The sequence below is a fragment of the Pristiophorus japonicus genome, chromosome 6 (genome assembly GCF_044704955.1).
Source record: "Pristiophorus japonicus isolate sPriJap1 chromosome 6, sPriJap1.hap1, whole genome shotgun sequence".
NCBI classification, from domain to species: Eukaryota; Metazoa; Chordata; class Chondrichthyes; family Pristiophoridae; genus Pristiophorus; species Pristiophorus japonicus.
In genome coordinates this window covers 5,555,328-5,579,677 of record NC_091982.1, presented here as the reverse complement: position 1 = coordinate 5,579,677, position 24,350 = coordinate 5,555,328, and the positions used below count along the sequence as shown (strand labels likewise).

General features: G+C 44.9%; 1 protein-coding gene across 6 annotated transcripts in view; it reads left to right on the top strand.

The window, feature by feature from the left end:
- The window catches only part of nhsl2 (NHS-like 2), a 424,653-nt gene extending 400,733 nt beyond the window's left edge, over window positions 1–23,920 (top strand). For 4 of the 6 annotated variants that reach the window (XM_070882568.1, XM_070882571.1, XM_070882570.1 and 1 more), the window contains 4 exons: window positions 136–267; window positions 8,031–10,841; window positions 17,617–17,758; window positions 20,649–23,920. In XM_070882568.1, the coding sequence (XP_070738669.1) occupies window positions 136–267; window positions 8,031–10,841; window positions 17,617–17,758; window positions 20,649–20,997 (3,434 nt within the window). In that variant the 3' untranslated portion in view covers window positions 20,998–23,920. The remainder of the gene's footprint in view (window positions 1–135; window positions 268–8,030; window positions 10,842–17,616; window positions 17,759–20,648) is intronic. The other 2 variants (XM_070882569.1, XM_070882574.1) reach the window with 2 other exon arrangements.
- Window positions 23,921–24,350: the final 430 nt, after the last annotated feature.

Genomic DNA, 24,350 nt, shown 5'->3' with positions numbered 1-24,350 from the left:
GGAATCGGTCAGTTCCTGCAACATAATCAAGGGAAAAATGTAGAGTGCGGATGGCACCAATGACAGACAGACCTCATTTGTAAAGTGAATGGCTTCGAGGAAGATTCATTTGTTTTCAACTTTGTTCTTGTTCAGGAGAGGCTCTTGAGCGACATGCAAACACGCGGCACTCTTTGTTCAACACAGAAACTGCGATGAACCCAAAGAGTACACTGAGGAGGAGACGGACAATCATTGGCCTGCCCGAGTCAGCTCAGCCTCAGCAAGGTGAGCTGCCCTCTCTGAGCAAATCCTGCCATTCTCTTCCCTGCATAGTAAAGAGCTGAGAAGATCAATGCTTGTACCGCTCAATTTGTGGGCAATTGCAGGACCCACAGCAAAGCCACTTTTGTAAGGAAAATGGGAAGTTTTGTCTTTAGGTTGTATAAAATTCGAATAGAGCCCAAGATTTGGGGCAAAGCTGATGTAGTATAGGGGTCACATATACGTCAGAGTTACACCCTTTCTAAAATGCACATTAAATACCAGTGGAACGGGAGTGGTGCCCTCCCCGGAATGGAGCATGTATACAAAAGACAGAACATTGATAGCAAAAGCCGCTGTTCCAGAAATCACACCATTTACGGCAGAATTGCACCCGACTTAAGCCTGCACGAAAGACGGCTAAGATTCCTGCATGACTTGACTGTCGGGATGGGGTTGAATTCACAGACTTTAAGGGGGCGAAATTGTGTATCGCCCCATTTTGGGGCGGTAACCTTGGCGAGGCGGGACTTCCTGTGCCCGGCGCAGAAGTCCCGCCCCGGCAGTGAAATTGGGGTTACCGCCCACGAGAGGAAGTGGAGCATAATGTCGGGCGCTCCACTTCCTCCCGGGGGCACTACTGGGGCGGTAAGCGGGCGGGGATGTTGCAATGCTGTGCGGCCTCTCCACGTAGCACCGACGCGAGTATAGGGCCCTCCCCTTTCGTTAAAGGGGAGGGCACACTGCGAGCTCTGCAGAGGGGGTGAGGGGCCTCCAGTAGGCCACTGAGGATGTGGGGTGTTGGGGCTGCAGCCCAGCACAGAAGCGGAGTGCCAGGCTGCCCCATTGCGGCACGGACCCCGCGAAACGAATAACGGAAGGCCGGACCGGTGGAGAGGGCAAAATGGCGTCGCGCACCTCCACTTTTAAATTTTGGCCTGCGAACGGACTGCAGCTCAGTTCGCGACCCGCCCGCGGTGGCCTCACGGGGCGCTGGCCAAATTCCGCCGTGGAGCGAAAACGGGTCGCCGCGCACGGCAATGACGTCATCCCCGGAGGCACAGTGGCCCAGGGTGCTACCAGTCTTATGCCTCCGCTAATTCCCGTGCAATTTCGCGGGAGGCAGTAGCCTCCCCCCGCCCCCACAGGCAAGAAATCATTTGTGCCTGCGAATTTCTGCCCCTAACTGTCCACAAACCCTAGTCTGAAATATAAGCTTTGCCTGGAGTGATTTAATACAACCATGATCGTATTAAATGGCGGAGCAGGCTCGAGGGGCTATGTGGCCTACTCCTGCTCCTATTTCGTACTTTCTTATGTTCTTATGATTGAAGATAACTTTTCTCAGTTGTGTCAGTCGGTTATCAAACACCTCATGCATTGCTGTTGCCCCACAATGTCTCACTTCCTGCTTGTTTAGGTGCTTATTCATTATAGCTGTGTGGTAGCTTCAGATTGGTTCCAATGCTGTACGTCAGAATAAATAGTGTCTGTGGCGGGACAGTAACTGTGTCTATTTACCATCATAGAGGGTAGAAATCTCAATTAGTGAAGTTCCTGTATGAATGCTTAATGCGCTTCTGCTACATTCATGCTATTTTCATAAAGGCATGAGATTATTTTCACAAAGGCATTAGATTATTTTTAACAGGTTAATCTATGTATAAATAACACACACAGGAATGTAATGTGAGCACGTTAAGCATCCTTGACTGTCAGGATGGGGTTGAATTCACAGACTTTAAGGGGGCGAAATTGTGTATTGCCCCATTTTGGGGCAGTAACATTGGCGAGGCTTTCTATCCTTGTAAATGCTAAATCTGCTACCATTTTAAAATTGGCACCCCTCTGAGCTCTGTGTAAGATTGGCAAGTCCTCCATCTAGTGGATAAAGTGGTATCGCAGAATTTTCACTCACTCGCGGTACAGTACCATACATTCTTCTTCTTCTTAGGTGGTCCTTCGTATCAAGGATGACTTGCTTCCACACAAAAAAGGGATGAGTTCACAGTTGTTTCAATGAAGGACCTGATATTCCAGATCCCGAACTACATGTTGAGGGTGGAAGATGCCTGTGCGTGGATTTTTTTTTGAGGTGGGGTGGTCGTTGCACACCAGCCACCACACGGGCTTGACAGAGCTCGGTCTTGGTCCAGTGGCAAGGGTTAACCAAGACAACTAGAGACCAGCTCTGCTGCACGGACCTAGTGCGCACACATATCGCAGTGTGGGCTGGGCCCGTGCTGCCCCGACCCACTACCCAGTGAAGCACAACCAGCTCAGGTACAGCATGGGGTGAATCGAGGAATCAAGAGATATGGGATGGTGCAGGAAAAAGGAGTTGAGGTAGAAGATCAGCCATGATCCCATGGATCAGCAGTGGAGGCACAAGGGGCCAAATGCAGCAGCCAATTTGTGCACAGCAAGCTCCCACAAACAGCAATGTGATAATGACCAGATAATCTGTTTTTGTGATGTTGATTGAGGGATAAATATTGACCAGGGCACTGGGGATAACGCCTCTGCTCTTTTTCTAAATGATATCATAGGATTTTTTTATGCCCACTTGAGAAAGCAGACCGAGCCTTGGTTTAACGTCTCATCTGAAAGACGGCACCTCCTACAATACATTATTAATTTGCTGGTTTTCATGCATTTTCTGCGTGTATGCATCTGAGGACAAACAGCAAGAAAATGAGTGAACATAAAGCAAAATACTGCATATATTGGAAATCTGAAACAAAACCAGAAAATACTGGCAACACTCAGCAGGTCGGGCATCATCTGTGGTGAGAATGGACGTTAGTATTTGATTCAACTTGATCAGCCAAGCCAAGGTTGGCAAAAATGTAATGTCTCCAAATTTCGAGAGGGTTAGATTTGAAAAAGTAACAGAGGGCTTGAATTGGATAAAAAAAAAACATGGGGCTAGATTTTCCATTATTTTTGCATGCATACCGCTCACTTAACGTCCATTTTAATGCTGAAATGAGCTGTGACACCCAAATATCACCCATTTAGCCACAAAATGGAAAGTAACGCCCATTTTTGGCCGATTTGCACAAAAGTGGAAAGTCTAGCCCATGGAATACCTTTCAAACCCTCTTGAGTGCAAAAGGAAGCCATGACTGTTCCTCGAGTGAAAAGAAGCACATCTTCTCAGCATAAGGCAATAAAAAATGCCCTCAAAGCAGCCAAAAGATAATTGCAGTAGCAGTATTACATAGAAAAACGTAGGTGCAGGAGTAGGCCATTCGGCCCTTCGAGCCAGCACCACCATTCAATATGATCATGGCTGATCATTCACCTCAGTACCCCTTTCCTGCTCTCTCTTCACACCCCTTGATCTCTTTAGCTGTAAGGGCCATATCTACTCCCTCTTGAATACATCCAATGAACCGGCATCAAAAACTCTCTGCGGTAGAGAATTCCACAGGTTAACAACTCTCTGAGTGAAGAAGTTTCTCCTCATCTCGGTCCTAAATGGCTTACCCCTTATCTTTAGACTGAGTCTCCTGGTTCTGGATTTCCCCAACATCAGGAATATTCTTCCTGCATCTAACCTGTCCAGTCCCGTCAGTATTTTATATGTTTCGATGAGATCCCCTCTCATTCTTCTAAACTCCAGTGAATATAGGCCCAGTCGATCCAGTCTCTCCTCATATGTCATTCCTGCCATCCCGGGAATCAGTCTGGTGATTGTTTCTAGCTAAAATTGTTTTTAGCTAGGTTAGGAGTCAGAGGGCGATTGAGGACTCTGTGGGCCGTTGAACAACTCCTCAGGGCCGTTTCAGGTGAAGCCCCAGGATATGCCAGAGGTTTTACATGGCTACATTGAATCAATCTTCACTCCAATAGACTATGCTCAATTACCATTAATGCAATGTTCAGTTTACTCTAAAGTTGCAAGTGTCAAAGTGGACACAGATATAATCCTGGAGAGAATAAAGGGACTCAAAACAGATCAAGGTGCTGGTCCTTTTGACATTTACCCGAGATTACCCAAAGAAATGGGAGCCCCTTGCTCAAACATTTATCATAGAAACATAGAAACATAGAAAATAGGTGCAGGAGTAGGCCATTTGGCCCTTTGAGCCTGCACCACCATTCAATATGATCATGGCTGAACATGCAACTTCAGTACCCCATTCCTGCTTTCTCTCCATACCCCTTGATCCCTTTAGCCGTAAGGACCACATCTAACTCCCTTTTGAATATATCTAACGAACTGGCCTCAACAACTTTCTGTGGTAGAGAATTCCACAGGTTCACCACTCTCTGAGTGAAGAAGTTTCTCTTCATCTCGGTCCTAAATGGCTTACCCCTTATCCTTAAACTGTGACCCCTGGTTCTGGACTTCCCCAACATCGGGAACATTCTTCCTGCATCTAACCTGTCCAGTCCCGTCGTTTCTATGAGATCCCCTCTCATTCACATTTACACTGAAAGTACATCTTCAGAATTTTGTCCATATAAAATGGCTGTTCAGGGTTTCTGGGCTCTGCCTTTCAATGGAAAGAGATTTAAAGGAAATATTAGGACAGCCACATTCAAGAGCAAATGTAATTTTTTTTTCTTTTTTCTAATTTTTTGTGTGGTCAATTTGTAGATGAAGTGGATTTGTAGGAAGTCTTTCACTTTTTGAAAGCATTTCATTCCTCAAGACATTGGATGACCCTAACAGAATCCCTCTCTTTATGTGCTACCTGTTGAGTATGATAGCACAGAAAGAGATGATCTTCTTATTTAGAAAACTTGATACAATGATAACCTGGAAGAAGACATGTTATGTAGAATCCTCTCTGCAGCAGCATCATGATGTTACCAAAGACTGTGGGAAATTGTACACAAGGTGGCTGATTCCAGCAGCCTCTGCCTAGCAGTTGCAAAATATAAAAACAGGAACCAGTAAGTGTCCAGGTTTATGTGGTAATTCAGAACAATTATAACTTCCCTTTAAAACTTAATAATACTTCTACATCTAAACTAGGTTGAATATCTTTGTAATACAGCTGTAACCGCTGCTGTTTTTTTAGTGGCAATTTTCTCTGCTCATCTTCTGAAATACTGACTCTTACTGTGGCAGAGTTTCACAGGCTCTGGTAGCCCATGCATACCTCGCACAAAAGGGTATTCTTCAGATGTGAGTTGGGACAGTCAGTGTTAGCCCAGTCTGATCCTGTTCTCACCTGACAAGGACTTGCCAGTAGGAGTCACTGGATACCAATCAGGGACAATAATCATAACTGGCTTTCCTCTCCATGGGACAAATTGTACTACTCCAGTTGTGGCTTTAAGTGAGGTCATCTTACTTAACACATACTGGTACTTGAGCCTGGGACCGTCTGCATTGCTTAATGTTGCACTGTGTAGTGACCCATGAGCCCATCAGGGGGCTTGTTATCTTTGTGCTTAGTTGAATTTATAACACATACTCTGCTTCATTCTGGGTGCAAATTATTGAATAGAACTGTATATGATTAACATGCACAAGCTGTAGCATTTGGCATAATAAATATTGTTAAAGGAGATCCACACCATAATTAAAATTGCTAAGTCTTTAATGGTCAGTTATCCTGAACAATTTTTTTACTGAAAAGAGTTTATTGACCTGACCTCTGCTGCTACAGGTTGAACTTCTTTGGTCCGGCACCCTCGGGACCTGACCGGTGCCGAACCAGAGAATTTTCCGAACCACAGGAGGTCAGTATATGACTGTACTGATACACCCTACATAAGTATACACCTAGCCTCGGCCTACCAGTATCTGTAGCGTGCTGCTCATTGCTCTCCTGGGCTATCTTTAATATTCTTTCATTTGTATCTGTCCGCTTGTGTTTTGCTCTTTGGGCACTACTGATAATAACAGAGAAACTGTCTAATAATGAGGCCCACTGTCTCCAGACATAAAATAGCATGATCACTGAAGCACCTCGGGTTGGAGTTTGCCCATCTACAGGCATGGGAGAAGATGGCCGAAAGCGGCAGTTCCACAAACTAATGCTGAACCATGGATATTTCCAAACCAGAGAGTCCCAGACCAGAGAGGTTCAACCTGTATTTTAGAATTACGACTGCAGTCAACCAGGTTGTCCCAGCAGGCATTTGGTGCAGTAACTAGTTGATCTTAGGAATCATGTCCAAGTTCAGTATCACAGGCTTAGAGGGCAGGACGGTCATTGAATTGGACCAAGTAGGATGGGGGGTGGAAGAGGCAGATGGGAAGGCAGAGGAAGGTGGAGGGAGGTGGGGAGGGTGAGAGAGGGAGGTAGAGGAGGGAGGAAGGAGGTGGGGAGACAGAGTGGAACAGAGGGACAGGAGAGAGGGAGAGGAGGGAATAGGAGAGAATGGAGGAGGAATTTCTTTTCCCCAACATCGCCAGCTGTGCCTAGGCCCCATGCACTGGAATTCCCTCTCTAAATCTCTGCATCTCTCTCCACCTTTAAGTGGCTCCTTAAAACCTACCTGTCCTAATCTCTCCTTTTGTGGCTTAATATCAAACTTTGTCTGATAACGCTCTTGTGAAGTCCCTTGGGAAGTTTTACTATGCTAAAAGCGCTATATTACTACAGGTTGTTGTTGAACAGAGAATATGGAGGGGGAGGAGAAACTGTATTTTCTTTACAGACGGTAGAGTGTGCTACCTGTGGGGTTTTTTTGTGTTTGGAAAGTTATTTCTGCTGCAAGGAGTTAGGAAAAACTTACCTTTCTTCATTTTTACCAAGAGGTCTATCATTGCCAAGGAAAGGAGTGCCACACGGTGGACAAAGTCAGCAACTGCACTGCATTTTCACAGAAGAAGCTTAAGATCAGTTCCTAATGGTCACAAACATTAGTGTCCTCGTCTAGGCCAACATCCCCAGCATTGAAGCACTGACCACACTTTATCAGCTCCGCTGGGCAGGCCACATAGTTCGCATGCCAGACACGAGAGACTCCCAAAACAAGGGCTCTACTCAGAACGCATCCACGGCAAACGAGCCAAAGGCGGGCAGAGGAATCGTTACAAGGACACCCTCAAAGCCTCCCTGATAAAGTGCGACAACCCCACCGACACCTGGGAGTCCCTGGCCAAAGACCGCCCTAAGTGGAGGAAGTGCAATCCGGGAGGGCGCTGAGCACCTCGAGTATCGTCGCCGAGAGCATGCAGAAATCAAGCGCAGGCAGCGGAAGGAGCGTGCGGCAAACCAGACTCCCTGCCCACCCTTTCCTTCAACGACTATCTGTCCCACCTGTGACAGAGACTGTGGTTCTCGTATTGGACTGTACAGCCACCTAAGAACTCATGCTAAGAGTGGAAGCAAGTCCTCCTCGATCCCGAGGGACTGCCTGTGACGATGGTGATGATAAACTTTGGCTGGGCTGCCACTTTCACTAACCAGTCACTTATGTCACTGTAACAGTACCACAGCACATTGAGGACATTGCAACCACACACTATTTTAATGTGTAATAGATATATTAGCAGCATTATTTCAAAGAAAACCATGGCTTGCCTGTACCCTGCAGCTAACATTGCCAAGCTAGTTACGCTTCATTTATGGTATGGAGCTCCTTTGAAATATTCAAACAAATGCCATTTCAATCAAAGGATCCAGTGTTACCAACATTTGCTTGCGATTCCCGCAGGGAATTTAAATGTGTTGAAAGCTACATTTCAATTCTTTATGTCATTTGGGAGCACTAAAAAGAATTATGTAAATCGCGGGGCTCGAGCTGTGCTGGTAATTAATGCTCTCTGATCTACATACACAGTGTTCATCAGGTCAATTCTTCTTACATTCTAGGTCCTTCAACTGAAGTTTCCACATCTCCTCATGTGCTAATGAATGCAGAGGCAACCCAGCATCTCTTTACTTTTGATGAAGATATGAGTGTTACCAATGGGAAAAGGGACTCAGCCAGCAATCAGTCTTTCCCCACAACTCTCAGGAAGGTACATAGTGATCTGGGCCAAATAACCAACCCAAATCTATCTCAATCTTCAGGGAATATCACATTCACAATGAACAATACCCAGATGATGCATGGATCTGTAAGTGAACACAGTTTCTCTTCACTTAATACTCCTTGGGATCAATTGAAAGGATCCAGTTTTTCTTCTTCCTGGAACAATTCGAGTGGTGTAAACCCACCAAACTCTGTGTCAGTGGAAGCCATGCATGTTGATGGACGTGCTCCAGTGACATTCAGTCAAACTTACCGCAATGGCCAGTCTTACACAAAGCAAACAATTTGTTCCTCAGCTCAAAGACAACTGTTGCCTCCTGCTAACATGTCCAATACAGGAAGACCATGTCATTGCCCAGATAAAAACATGCAGAATCATCATTCTTCCAGTGGAGCTTGGAATGGCAACAATTTGATGTGTGCTCCTCACGTTTCAGATATGGCTCTATCCATGTCACTTCAATGCTTGAAACATTCTTCACAGCGTGACTCCGGGCTGTCACTGAATGCCAGCTCCCATCCAGAGTGCAATGTTGCATTATCAACATTTTTACCAAGGGAAGGCCAAACACAAAATACCAGAGGTCCTGCCGTTGGCTCTTTCATATCAGCTCCAGTGGAAACAGCAGTGAGAGCTCAAAATCTTAAGGATATAAGGACTAACCATGAACGAATTATAGTTTACACAACCAATGACCCAGATGAAGAAAAAAACTCAAACCTGGAACTCCCGAGTCATTCTAGTGCAGATATCTGCAAGTATCGTGAGAGATCACTGTCAACTCCAACAGATTCTGGATCATGTTGTTCATCAGATGCTGTAAGAAGCTATGATTCCAAGTGTTACGACCACTCCCGCCGACATAGTGAGAATTACATCATGCGTTATCCAAGTGCCAGCTCAGAGGACAGCCACAGCACAGAGAATGTATCTGTGATAACAGATCAGGAGGGATCACAGAAAACAAGGACTCGGTCAAGAAGTATCTCTCTGAAAAAGCCAAAGAAGAAGCCCCTTCCACCAGTGCGTAGTGTCTCTCTGAAGAAATGTGGAGCTAGTCCGAGACTTGAAAATGCACAAAAAATCTCTCCTAAAGAAAATAGACCTTCAAAGCTCTTTCTCCCTTCAGAGAAGCAAGTAGTTCAAAGTGAATCAATAGATAGCAATGAATCCAGTGGCTTTATATCAGATGCACGTTCCAGCTCTGCTACACCCACACTGAGAGATGGAGAACCCATACGGTATCCAGAGCATTGGTTCCTTAATGACTGGAAGTCCAATGATCCATACAGATCATTATCAAACTCTAGTACTGCAACAGGTATAACTGTGATTGAATGTGTCAAGTCTCGTGGCAGTTCCGAATCCTTGACCTCTCCATCTATTTCGAGAGCTACAACTCCATCCCAGTTATTTGTGGAGGCTGAATCTAAATTGTCTTCTCCAGGGAAGCTCCCTGGTCTGATGTCACCATCCAGTGGTTATTCAAGCCAGTCAGAAACTCCAACATCTTCTTTCCCTATGTCTGTTTATCAAGGCCCAATACCACAACCAGGTGGCAAAGCAAAGCCCAAAGTGCCAGAGCGGAAGTCTTCATTGCAACCAACATCCCCCAACGAGAAGAGCCCCAAGTCAAAGCGTGTCTTTGATTTGCCCATTACTCCACCTCCTCATTTGGATCTGTCAGGATTTAAGCTATCTTTTAAAAGCAAATCCAAAGCCAGCAGACGACATTCTGATTCCTCAAATAGTAGTAAATCTAGCCAGAAACATAGCCCGAACCAACCTTCTATGCCAGTCATAACGCAGACTGTTTTGGAGTCAGTCCATCTTCGCTCAGTCAGCAGGTCAGAAACTGAGGGCAATACGGGTATTTTAGAGTCACCACAGGAAGCCCACATGGAATCCTCTGAAACACCCCAGAAAAAAGTCCGACCACCTGTTCCTGGAAAGCCACCAATGTCAAAGAGACCTTCGAGTATTGTACTGAAGGTTTCTCCCACTGAGCAGACATCTTCTGCCGCTTCACGACCTTCACCGGCTACTTCAAGGAAAAGTTTTGTGACGGTCTTTAGAAAGGTTGGGGTAAAGAAACAAGAGTCCATAGATGGCGCATCAAGTCAGAAACCTTTGGCATCACCAGTAACTGCACCTCCTCAAACTAATTATCTTGAAAGTAACCACATAGGTAACACGCAAACTAGTCGAGTACCAGCCACCGCAGATGAGAGTCAAAGGAAAAATTTTATGGGGCTAACCAGGAGTTCTACTCAATACATTGAGAAGAAGAAAAGTAAGACTCCGCCACCTGTCCCGAAGAAACCAAATGTGCTGATTGTACCAACAAGTACAGCACACATACTTGTAGTCACAGAGAGATCAGAGCGGAGTCCACTACAAAGCCCAGCTGTCACTCCGGATTACAACAGTGCAAATGTTTCATTTACCAACGTTACATTAAGTGTGGAAAAAGATTTGACAGCGACCAAGGTAAATAAACTACATGATCGGAACATTGGTATAAGTGTAGAGACGATACCAAGTACCAACATTCATCCGGAGGAAATCAGGAGTAAAGAACACAATGATGGATTTGGGATATGCCAAAATATAACACTGAGCACTGCTCCGGGTCAAAATCCTGCAGGTATGTGAGATGTCAGAATAGAAGCTGATTCTTTACAAATTAAAAAGCTATAGATTTCCTGCTCATGGGTGCCATTTTGGTGGTATGAACTAGGTGGCAGGTAGTGGAAAATTCAATTTGCACCACCACAGTGGCACCCAGAACTCCACTGACTGTACGGTGGTGGAGCTGGTGATGGGGAGGGACGAGCGGTGGAGGTGACATCCACCTCAAACAGGTGGAAAATATCTTTAAATAATCATTTTGCAGTGGGAACATCCTGAATACCATTTTGACATTTGAACATGCAAGGTGTAATTTATAAAGGAGGTGATATGAAGAATACAGGTAAGTAAATTGAATTTGCGATATTTTAGTCATTTTTGAAAGTTCTTGCAATTTGTTTTTGTTTGCACTTAGATTCTCAATGAGCCTTTGTGCCAATTGTCAAGTTTTGTTTGCCCCCAGTACCATTACTTACACCAGTGGTTTCCCTATAGAAAAGTCCTTAATTGAGGTGTCTAGAAGAAGCAAAGGGTCAATGGAGGGATGCCAGGCAAGTCATGTTACACAAGAGATGCACTGTACCTACCCATCAAGATGCTCAGACTCACATCTGCAGGCATGGGGAACTGTCTTCAAAGCTAGTTGAAGAGCCAGTTGTACCATCTTCTGCAAGGGCACATGCAGCTAAGAGGCAGTGTCGGGTTGGCATGTGCCCTGAAACCAGGCTCCACCTTCTTGCAGGCCTGCTGCACTACTGACTTTTCGGGATAATGCCATAGAGTGGCACAGAATGCCATCTTCCTTGAGACTACCTCATGCAGCATCACCCACACCTCCACTGGCACCAAACGGGTTTGGACGCTGGGATGCTGCCATTTGTCTCCAGACTCGTACTTTATATGGTCCCTTCCATTAAATTTTGCCTGTCACAATGTAATCCCCTACCCCTTCAGCTTTTACAAAGATTGATATTGATCTGAGATGCCTTCTGAGCATATCCAGAACTGCTGTCACCCTATTCTGACAATCCCCTTTAATTGCCCCCTTCCCTTTAAATTTCACTGTCAGACAATTTTTAACTGTCGCGACAAAGGGTTGTTATCTGTGCCTGACTCTGTGGAAGGAATGAACCACAGAAAATTGATGCAAACAGCATACTACCATTTGAATCTGTCTAAACCCCACTGGGACAAAAATTAAGTCTTTCAGTTTTGTTTGAGCTTGGTAGAAGTTGCTTTAACTCATTCTCAAGCTATAAGAGGCTCGATTTTCCTCCTTTTAACTGCCATTTTCCTGCTGACCATGGCATGGGTGAGGATGGAGAATTGGGCAGAGGAGCGTGCTGCCTGCCCATTTCTGTGCAGTTAGTGGATTTACCCACAGTAACTGTCGCGACAGTAACTCCGCTCAGATTCCAGCCCGAGTGGGTTTTAAACTACAAGCTTTATTTACATTGATTAATACAGTATTTGGTTTTATATAACTGTTCTACAGTATTATATTAAATGACAAGATGTCATGCAAATAATACAGCATACATTTGCTGGAGAGCTAAAAATGATAAAAACAAAACATGCTGGGGTACAATTGATCAATTTAAACCATTCCAACATGCGCCCATAGCAAACTTCCAGCAACAGGTAGAAAGCACCAGCCCAAATACAGGCGGGCATATTAATTTCACATTTTCCATGATAACTGCCTTAGTAATACTGCACATTAATGATTTTTGTGTATAACAGATAGCCAGCACGGCAAGACAATGGGGAAAACAGCAGCAAATTTATAACAGCCTGACCTCAGTAGTGGGTAAAATGATGGAATCAATTATTAAGGATGTCATAGCAGCGCATTTGGAAAGAGGTGACATGATAGGTCTAAGTCAGCATGGATTTGTGAAAGGGAAATCATGCTTGACAAATCTTCTGGAAATTTTTGAGGATGTTTCCAGTAGAGTGGACAAGGGAGAACCAGTTGATGTGGTGTATTTGGACTTTCAGAAGGCTTTTGACAAGGTCCCACACAAGAGATTAATGCACAAAGTTAAAGCACATGGGATTGGGGGTAGTGTGCTGACGTGGATTGAGAACTGGTTGTCAGACAGGAAGCAAAGAGTAGGAGTAAATGGGTACTTTTCAGAATGGCAGGCGGTGACTAGTGGGGTACCGCAAGGTTCTGTGCTGGGGCCCCAGCTGTTTACATTGTACATTAATGATTTAGACGAGGGGATTAAATGTAGTATCTCCAAATTCGCGGATGACACTAAGTTGGGTGGCAGTGTGAGCTGCGAGGAGGATGCTATGAGGCTGCAGAGTGACTTGGATAGGTTAGGTGAGTGGGCAAATGCATGGCAGATGAAGTATAATGTGGATAAATGTGAGGTTATCCACTTTGGTGTTAAAAACAGAGAGACAGACTATTATCTGAATGGTGACAGATTAGGAAAAGGGGAGGTGCAACGAGACCTGGGTGTCATGGTACATCAGTCATTGAAGGTTGGCATGCAGGTACAGCAGGCGGTTAAGAAAGCAAATGGCATGTTGGCCTTCATAGCAAGGGGATTTGAGTACAGGGGCAGGGAGGTGTTGCTACAGTTGTACAGGGCCTTGGTGAGGCCACACCTAGAGTACTGTGTACAGTTTTGGTCTCCTAACTTGAGGAAGGACATTCTTGCTATTGAGGGAGTGCAGCAAAGATTCACCAGACTGATTCCCGGGATGGTGGGACTGACCTATCAAGAAAGACTGGATCAACTGGGCTTGTATTCACTGGAGTTCAGAAGAATGAGAGGGGACCTCATAGAAATGTTTAAAATTCTGACGGGTTTAGACAGGTTAGATGCAGGAAGAATGTTCCCAATGTTGGGGAAGTCCAGAACCAGGGGTCACAGTCTAAGGATAAGGGGTAAGCCATTTAGGACCGAGATGAGGAGAAACTTCTTCACCCAGAGAGTGGTGAACCTGTGGAATTCTCTACACAGAAAGTAGTTGAGGCCAATTCACTAAATATATTCAAAAGGGAGTTAGATGAAGTCCTTACTACTAGGGGGATCAAGGGGTATGGCGAGAAAGCAGGAAGCGGGTAATGAAGTTGCATGTTCAGCCATGAACTCATTGAATGGCGGTGCAGGCTAGAAGGGCTGAGTGGCCTACTCCTGCACCTATTTTCTATGTTTCTATGTTTCTATGTAACAACACAACAGGTACAATATAAGAGCAGGACATTCCTTTTGATAACCCTTATCGGCTGCAATAAAGTTTCAAAGTGCAGGCAGTAGGATGAGGAACATTGTGGATGTTGTGGGGTCCTTTCAGCTACTACAGGCAGTGTAATTCTGTACAACCTGCCATTCCCACCCCACCCCTCCCAACCACCACTGGTGAGCTCCCAAGTGGAGCTGGCAACATCTGGGGAGCCTGCCAAATATATTTTAGCGATTTATCAGGATCAGGATTTGATCAGATGGACAGGTGGAAGTCACACCTGCCACATTTGGCAATTGCTTTTGGGTCCATTTCATGAGCTGAACTAAGGCTGAGCTGAGTGCAGTGGATCTGAATGGAGGAGAGTTGAGTCAGTCAGTTGGAAACTTCACACAAAGATAGGTTAGACCAGCTAGCTCCTAGAATTAGAAAAGCCTGCCAGAAGAAAAATAACTGTGTGAATATAAGTTATCTACAAATAAAAGCTTAGTAGATAGATTGCAACCCTTATTGTTTATTGTTCAAAGAGGTGGTCAATATAATATCGATTGTAAATATACACATGCACAATATTGCTGTTATGTATTCATTTGTTCATCTTTTGTTCAATAAAGTTGCTTAACAATTAAAACAATGTTTTGAAGCTCTACCACTTTTGAAAGAAGAAAGAAAGCTCCTGTGGAGATACAGCACTGATCCAGTGACCAAAGTAATTCCGAGTATTTCTCATTATTATCCTGAGCATTGCCTCAAGGGAGAGAGAAAAAATTAATCATCAGAATAAATGGTTCAGAAATATTATTTAAACTGGTGTTAATAATGGAACTACTGAACTCTTTAAATGCCCCTCCACATTCTCTTGACCATCAAAGCAATGCTGGCTAATGAGAAGGAAAGACTGTAAGAGAGGGGATAACCATCCGTGGCTAACTAAGGAAATAAGGGAAAGGTATCAAATTAAAAACAAGGACATACAATGTGGCCAAGACTAGTGGGAGGCCAGAGGATTGGGAAACTTTTAAAAGTCAGCAAAGAATGACTACAAAAAGAATAAAGAGAGAGAAGATAGGTTATGAAAGTAAGCTAGCACGAAATATAAAACAGATAGTATGAGTTTCTACAGGTACATAAAAAGGAAAAGAGTAGCTAAAGTAAATGATGGTTCCCTAAAGGATGAGACTGGGGAATTAATAATGGGGAACAGGGAAATGGCAGAAACTTTAAACAAATATTATGCATCAGTCTTCATGGTAGAAGACACTAAAAACATCCCGATAGTGGATAATCAAGGGGCCATAGGGAGAGAGGAACTAAATACAATCACTATCACTAAAGAAGTAGTACTCGGTAAAATAATGGGACTAAAGGTGGACAAATCCCCTGGACCTGATGGTTTACATCCTAAGGTCCCAAAAGACATGGCTGCAGAGATAGTGGATGCATTGGTTGTAATCTATCAAAATTCCCTGAATTCTGGGGTGGTCCCAGCAGATTGGAAAACCACAAATGGAACACCCCTATTTAAAAAAGGAGGGAGACAAAAGGCAGGAAACTATAGACCAGTTAGCCTAACATCTGTCATTGGGAAAATGCTGGACTTCATTATTAAGGAAGCAGTAGCAGGACATTTGGAAAAGCATGATTCAATCAAGCAGAGTCAGCATGGTTTTATGAAAGGGAAATCGTGCTTGACAGATTTTCTGGAGTTCTTTAAGGATGTAACGAGCAGGGTGGATAAGGGGGAACCAGTGGATGTGGTGTATTTGGATTTCCAGAAGCCATTTATTAAGGTGCCACATAAAAGGTTACTGCACAAGATAAAAGTTCACAGGGTTGGGGGTAATATATTAGCATGGATAGAGGATTGGCTAACTAACAGAAAACAGAGTCGGGATAAATGGGTAATTTTCCGGTTGGCAAACAGTAACTAGTGGGGTGCCGCAGGGATCGATGCTGGGGCCTCAACTATTTACAATCTATATTAATAACTTGGATGAAGGGACCGAGTATAATGTAGCCAAGTTTGCTGATGGGTGGGAAAGCAAATTGTGAGGAGGACACAAAAAATTTGCAAAGGAATATAGGCAGGCTAAGTGAGTGGGCAAAAATTTGGCAGATGGAGTACAATGTGGGAAAATGTGAGGTTATCCACTTTCTCAGAAAAAATAGAAAAGCAAATTTTAATTTAATTTAAATGGAGAAAAACAAAAAGTTAGTATGTAGGTACAGCAAGTAATTAGGAAGGCAAATGGAATGTTGGCCTTTATTGCAAGGGGGATAGAGTATAAAAGCAGAGAAGTCCTGCTACAACTGTACAGGGTATTGGTGAAGCCACACCTGGAGTACTGCATACAGTTTTGGTCTCCGCATTTAAGGAAGGATATACTTGCATTGAAGGCAGGTTAGAGAAGGTTCACTAGGTTGATTCCGGAGATGAGGGGGTTGACTTATGAGGATAGGTTGAGTAGGTTGGGCCTCTACTCATTGGAGTTCAGAAGAATGAGAGGTGATCTTATCGCAACACCTAAGATAATGCAAGGGCTCGATAAGGTGGATGCAGAGAGGATATTTCCACTCATAGAGGAAACTAAAACTAGGGGGCATCGTCTCAGAACAAGGGGCCGCCCATTTAAAACTGAGATGAGGAGGAATTTCTTCTCTCAGAGGGTTGTAAATCTATGGAATTCTCTGCCCCAGAGAGCTGTGGAGGCTGGGTCATTGAATATATTTAAGGCGGCGATAAACAGATTTTTGAGCGATAAGGGAATAAAGGGTTATGGGGAGCGGGCAGGGAAGTGGAGCTGAGTCCATGATCAGATCGGCCATGATCTTATTAAATGGCGGAGCAGGCTCGAGGGGCCAAATGGCCAGTCCTGCTCCTATTTCTTTTGTTCTTACACATTTTAGACGAGTGAGAACAAAAGTGAGTACTTTTTCCAGCTGCTAGAATGCGGGAACAGGTGGAAGAATGGATGGTCAATAAGTGCAATTATTCCCATCCCATTTCCAAATTGGTTTAGCCCAATTTTCCCTTGCTTCAGGGTCAGCAACCTGCTCAATGTTGGTATGGATGCTGATCCCATTCTACACCGATGCCCTTTTCAACAGGATTGTCTTGGATAATATATTCTGGAGAATGTTGGCTGATTTGCTCCTATCCAGACGGAGGCTTCGAGGCCATTTGTAGCATACTGACTGCTGCCCTGGCTGTCAGTTTACTTGGCACAGACTGACTATCAAATCTGGAACTCTCTTGGTGTGTATCGCTCAGTACCACACTGGGCAGTGCATGTATCCACTGAATCACAGAGCTGCTTAGGTTAGGAAGATGTTTGCAACCAGGCAATGTAGTCTAGATGTTCCGATATAGGTGCAGTTTAGAGCTGACTAGATGGTTGTGGTGTGAATTGCTTGGTCTTTTCTGCCTCTCGTAGTTCAGATTCTTTGACTCTATATTTTGGATTCCAATGACTGCTGGCAACAGAACTGAGCTTTAATTTTATCTATTGACACACTTGCACAACTGCTGTGTTATTTGAAGTCTTGGGATCTCCTATGATAGCTCAAATCTATCTAATTTTCTCTAGACATTTCCCTGAATCCGAATGCAAAGCATAGAAGTCCCACAGATGCACAGAGCGGAGACATTGCAACGGAAGATGATGATGAAGTCTTTGTCTCCTTGGGCACCCAACGCTCCACGGAAGATCTCTTCACTGTTATTCACAGGTAAGAGTTAATCACTGGCTGGAGTTATAACTAGCACAAAGGAAGATGGTTGTGGTTGTTGGAGGCCAATCATCTCAGCTCCAGGACATTGTTGCAGGAGTTCCTCAGAGCAGTGTCCTAGGCCCAACCATAGAATCATAGCATAGTTACAACACGGAAGGCAGCCATTCGGCCCGTCAAGCCCATGCTGACTCTCAGCTAGTCCCACTCCCCTGCTCTTTCCCCGTAGTACTGCAAATTATTTTCCTTCAGATGCCTATCCAACTCCCTTTTGAAAGATAAGATTGAGTCTGTCTCTAGCACCCTTTCAGGCAGTGCATTCCAGACCTTAACCACTCGCTGCATAAAAAAGCTTTTTCTTACATCGCCTTTGGAACTTTTGCCACTCACCTTAAATCATGTCCACTGGTTCTCGACCCTTCTGCCAATGGGAACAGTTCCTCTCTCTCTACTCTGTCCAGACCCCTCATGATTTTAAACACCTCGATCAAATCTCCTCTCAATCTTCGCTGCTCCAAGGAGAACAATCCCAGCTTCTCCAGTTTACCAACGTAACTGAAGTCACTCATTCCTCGAACCATTCTCGGAAATCTTTTCTGCACCCTCGCTAAGGCCTTCACATCCTTCCTAAAGTGCGGTGCCCAGAATTGGACACAGTACTTCAGATGGGGCCAAACCAGTGTTTTAATTTCCACACTTTTGTACTCTATACCTCTATTTATGAAGCCCAAGATTCCATAAGCCTTTTTAACCCCTTTCTCAACCTGCCCTGCCACCCTCAACGATTTGTGCCCACATAGCCCCAGGTCTCTCTGTTCATGCACCCACTTTAGGATTGTACCATTTAGTTTATATGTCCTCTCCTCATTCTTTCTACAAAATGTATCACTTCACATTTTTTTGCATTTCATTTCATCTGCCACGTGTCCGCCCATTTCACCAACCTGACTATGTCTTCCTGAAGTTTATCACTTTCCTCCTCACTGTTCACTGTACCTCCAAATTCAGCCACCAACTTCAGTTTTTTTCATCGTAAGGTCAGAAGTGGGGATGTTCGCTGATGATTGCACAGTGTTCAGTTCTTTTTGCAACTCCTCAGATAATGGAGCAGTCCATGCCCACATGCAACAAGACCTGGACGACATTCAGGCTTAGGCTGATAAGTGGCAAGTAACATTCGCACCACACAAGTGCCAAGCAACGTCTATCTCCAACAAGAGAGAGTCTAACCACCGACCCTTGACATTCATCTACATTGCCATCACCGAATCCCCCACCACCAACATCCTGGGGGTCACTTGACCATAAACTTAATCGGACCAGCCACATAAATACTGTGGCAACAAGAGCAGGTCAGAGGCTGGGTATTCTGTGGCGAGTGTCTCACTTCTTGACTCCCCAAAGCCTTTCAACCCTCTACAAGGCAGAAGTCAGGACTTTGATGGAATACTTGTCACTTGCCTGGATGAGTGCCGCTCCAACAGCACTCAAGAAGCTCGACACCATCCAGGACAAAGCAGCCCACTTGATTGGCCCTCCATTCACCATCTTAAACATTCACTCCCTCCACCATGGCACTCCATGGCTGCAGTGTGTACCATATACACGGCAGCAACTTGCCACGGCTTCTTCGACAGCACCTCCCAAACCCGCAATCTCTACCGCCTTGAGGGGAAAGGGCAGCAAGCGCCATGGGAACACCATTATCTCCAAGTTCCTCTCCAAGTCACACACCATCCTTCATCGTCACTGGGTCAAAATCCTGGAACTCCCTCCCTAACAGCACTGTGGGAATACCTTCACCACAAGGACTGCAACAGTTCAAGAAGGTGGCTCACCACCACCTTCTCAAGGACAATTAGGGATGAGCAATAGATGCTGGCCTTGCCAGTGACACCCACATCCCATGAATGAATGAAAAGAAAGAGAAAAGTTAAAGGTGGCTCCTGACATGTGAGATGATATGAAGAATCAGTGAGAGCTCCCTTGATAGCTTAGCTGATGAAGTAGTGATAATTTACTCGGTCTATCTGGAGTTTCTGCTGATCTTCCTGCAAAGTTATGGCAGCAGATCAGGAAAACCCTGAGGTAATTCCTGGTGCTGATTCTATTGATCATCATTAACTGATTAGCTAATATTATACCCCACTGCAGTAGGATTGTCAGTGACTGACATTACAATCCATTACAGTGGGTTTGTCACCCACTGACATTACAATCCATTACAGTGGGATTGTCACCCACTGACATTACAATCCATTACAGTGGGATTTTCACTGACTGGCATTACAATCCATTACAATGGGATTGTCGCCCGCTGACATTACAATCCATTACAGTGGGAATGTCACTGACTGACATTAAAATCTATTACAGTGGGCTTGTCGCTCACTAACTGATATTCTAGCTGACTGCAGTGGTCTGAGAGTGAAAAATAAAAAATCTAAATGAGGACTTTATTAAAGGAGATGTTTTTCTTGCTTCACTCTTCCTGAACACACATTTGAAGCAGTTCTGTGCCTAAGTGGGCTGTTTGATTCTGTAATGACATTGAAAGGTTATACTTATATAAATGTGTTAATTAATCAGTGACTGGGACCCAGCATTCTTGTAACATTTAGCATCATTCTCCGGCACTATTACATTCTGAAAATGAGTATGGAAGGGAACTCTGCATGGTGTTCTCTGCTCCTTCGCCTTGGGGATAATTGTATCTTCACTATTAACACCTCAGTAGACAGCCTAAGTCAGCAGACATGGAACCTGAGGCCTTGTCTAAATGGCTCAGAATCACACCACATGCTATATTTGCCCTCTGTACCAGAGTCCCTTTGAAATGACTTGAAGTCAGCCTGTTAGAATTTTGTTTTGTGATCTTTTTTTTCAATAGGTCGAAGAGGAAGGTGCTGGGATGGAAGGAAGCTGGAGAATCACTCACTGTCAGGCATGTGGCTGTTTCACCCGCCAAACCCCCCGCAACACCTCCCGGCAGCGGACTCCGGCTTTCCCCCTCGGCGAGTGGAAGTGGGTCCAAAACCAGCACCACCAACGAGAACTTTAAGGCCTTATTGCAAAAGAAGGGCAGCAAGCCTGCATCTGGCACACGCATGTCCGCAGCTGAGCTCCTGAAAAGCACCAACCCGCTTGCGAGAAGGATTGCAACAGAGTTTACACAGGAGTCAGAAAGGAGCCAGCCCATGCTGGAGCCAGCCTCGCCTGAAAACACCTCGCGGTGTTAGAGCTGTACCAATTCCCGAGGAGTGAGGAGTGGAGGTTAATGTTACTCTGTCCCGTTGATTGTAAATGTTTTAATTTTGCCCGACCAATGGAGCTGTGGTCTGGTGAGACGGAAGGAGGCAGCTTTGCACAATGCTGTGAACCGCCAGCTGCAGTGATGACCCTGTTCTTCATTTGGAAACCTACAGAAATTTGAAAAATTCAAGTGACTGATTTTTAGTGTGAACAATATTTTTGGATCAAGAACTCTGAGGAAATTCCTCAAAGTGAAGTGGAGGATGAAGGATGGTCTGATTGATCTGAGGCTAGTTTTAGTTAGATTGGAAAAGCTTGAAGCATTTATAAAAATGTACAGCAGACAAGCTACATTCCAGCCTGGCAACCGAGGTGAACTAAGGCCTTATTGGAACTAAGCATTTAAAAGTGTGTTCCATGCACGATACTACGAACAGCCCTGCTTAGGTTTTGTTTGTAAATTTGACATGCATCTCCAGTGATTCTTGCTTAACAACTGTTAGCCAATCCAGCAGTAAACTGAATTTGGCGGGGGGGTTTCACCATTGTTTACTCCTGATACGATGAAGGAAAGGTTTCTTCCCAGAGATGTTGGGAGGTCTGCGAACTCTGATCAAAGGTGTTCATATTATAAGAAACTTGGGAAGAAAATGACATGATTAAAGTCACGCTGCAGCTCCACACTGCCACTGCACCCACGTTTACTCTGCAAGTCTCAACCCACAATGAGGCTTCAGGAGGAGGAGGACCCTTCTTTAGGATTGAAAATTTTGCTCTGTGACTGAGACTATGCCCATGTGCACGGAGGATAAAGAAATCGTATCTTGCCTTTCTCCCTTTCCCCGCATCTTCCCTCTAAAGAAAGCCACGGAGACCGGAGCAGAGGCAAAATGCAGGGTCCAGGAGGTACATTGCTGAGGTCTTCAAACTGGCTAGCAGTATGCTGATTTTTTTGACTATTTGCTTAAGAAGCAGTTGTTTGCCTGATCTGTAATGTTTATTGGAATAGTGCCTCCTATTTTGTTGTTAATTTTATCAATATACTGTAATATGTAATATGGCATCAATATATACGAATTATTTCAAAGTTTTTCTGAATTAGATCAAAGGATAGAACTTTGAATCTGGAAGCTTTCAAAGGCACCTTTACTGTGATATACAGCAGTGATCTGAATGTAGAAACTCTGCATTTTTAGCCTTGGTTTGAGCTGGTCTGCTGTTAGCCCATAGGTTCTAATCAGATATATTGTTTAAATATTTCAGAAACTTGTAGCCCTTGTATTTTTTCTTGTTAATTTTATTTTATTCACAGGGTAAACAAAGTCTCTTTGAAATGGAAGGTGAACTGCACCTTGAGATGGAAACTTCTCGTTCCAGATCCAGAGCCACAGCTGGATTCATCCCGGCCATAAGCAGAACTGTGCTCAACCCAGTCCACAATCAACCCAGTGCACAGTGAGTGCTGTGCTCAACCCAGTGCACAGTGAGTGCTGTGCTCAACCCAGTGCACAGTGAGTGCTGTGCTCAACCCAGTGCACAGTGAGTGCTGTGCTCAACCCAGTGCACAGTGAGTGCTGTGCTCAACCCAGTGCACAGTGAGTGCTGTGCTCAACCCAGTGCACAGTGAGTGCTGTGCTCAACCCAGTGCACACCCAGTGCTGTGCTCCTCCCAGCCCACACCCAATGCACTCCCAGCCCACACCCAATGCTGTGCTCCTCCCAGCCCACACCCAATGCTGTGCTCCTCCCAGCCCACACCCAGTGCTGTGCTCCTCCCAGCCCACACCCAATGCTGTGCTCCTCCCAGCCCACACCCAGTGCTGTGCTCCCAGTGCGCACCCAGTGCTGTGCTCCTGTCAGTCTAGAACCAGAGTTATGCCCATCCTCGTCCTGAGCCAGAGCTATGCTTGTTCTAGTGCCGAGCCAAAGCTGCACTTATCTCAGCCCAGAGACAGAGTTGTGCCCATCCAGGCCCATAGCCAGTGCTTGTCCATTCCACTCTAGAACCAGAGTTGTGCCCATCCCAGGCCCGAGCCAGGTTTGTGCACAGTGGCACCCCAGTTGCAACCAATACTGGCAGTAACTCCATATATGGGGGCATGAGGCAGAGTATTTAATATACAAGTTTCTACTGGTAATTAGAAATATTAATAGAGGTAATTAGAAAGGTTCACAGAGTTTTCTTATCAAAATATTTTTGTTCCTACCAATGAGGACAAGCTGAAGCCCACCATCCCATCCTCTTGAGGGCACATTAGCATACCTTCCAGTCCCTGTATGAGTCTCATATTTATCTCAGGGTACTCTGTGTCTGGAGGAAATTCAATTGGTTAAAGAGTTAAATATCTCTGATTAGTTAAAAATATATTGGTGATGGTAAAACTGTGTCTTCATAATTCGCACAGGGTGTGTTATCATCCTGAGTGATTCACATTTTGCCAGTCAATTGATTGAAGCTTTCTGTAAATATTCATATTTTACCTTATTCTTGAATATATGAGATTTCCCCTGCTTCCCCCCCCTCCCCGCCCCACCGCATCAAGCGTCACGCATTGAGAGCATCGACATTTCTTAACCAGACTGTGCTAGCAATGTCGCAGCGTGGTGGGAATAAGCAATCGAATGCACCTTGTTATAAAAGCCATGTTTCACCATGTCAGAATACAGTGACTGTTTGTCCTGCGTACTTAACTCGGGAGGACTCCATCGCTTTGTGTCTGTGATGTCTTGCACTTAAATATTTGAAATGAATTGTGCGCTTTAAAAGTGACTCAGGAAATTGGGAATGATCTATAATTATTTTTACATCTATTAGAAAATGCATTTCCCTCCCCCTTAGCTTAGAGTGATAAATAAATATTAATTGTATAATCTTTTGGGACAATCATTAAAAAAATAATTTGAAGCAAATTTTATTTCAAGCTAGTTTTTCTTTCTCAAACCCCCTTTCGACCTCCTTAAAAGATTCCAGAACAAGGTTTGTGAAAGTTTAAATCTGCTCCAAAACACACATTAGTTTCAAATGAAGTGAGAAGCTGTCTTGAATTTTAAAACTATGGGGACGATATTGCTCCTTTTTATAGCGTCTCCGGGGAGCTCAACGGGGCACAATGGTGTTTTTGCCTGGAGGAGGGGGGCGCCCCCGGGGAAATTGCCCTGGAGGTTTGGGGAGGCACTGTCCCAGAGCACTGCGCCCCGCGATTAGCGCCCCGGGCCGGCACACAACCGGTGATGACGGTATCGGTGTACGCGCCAACGCCTCACTGCCCCATACCAACCCCTTTGCACCCCACGGGGGAAATTGCCCCACGGGTCGCAAAGCTGGCGGACATCCGGTGCT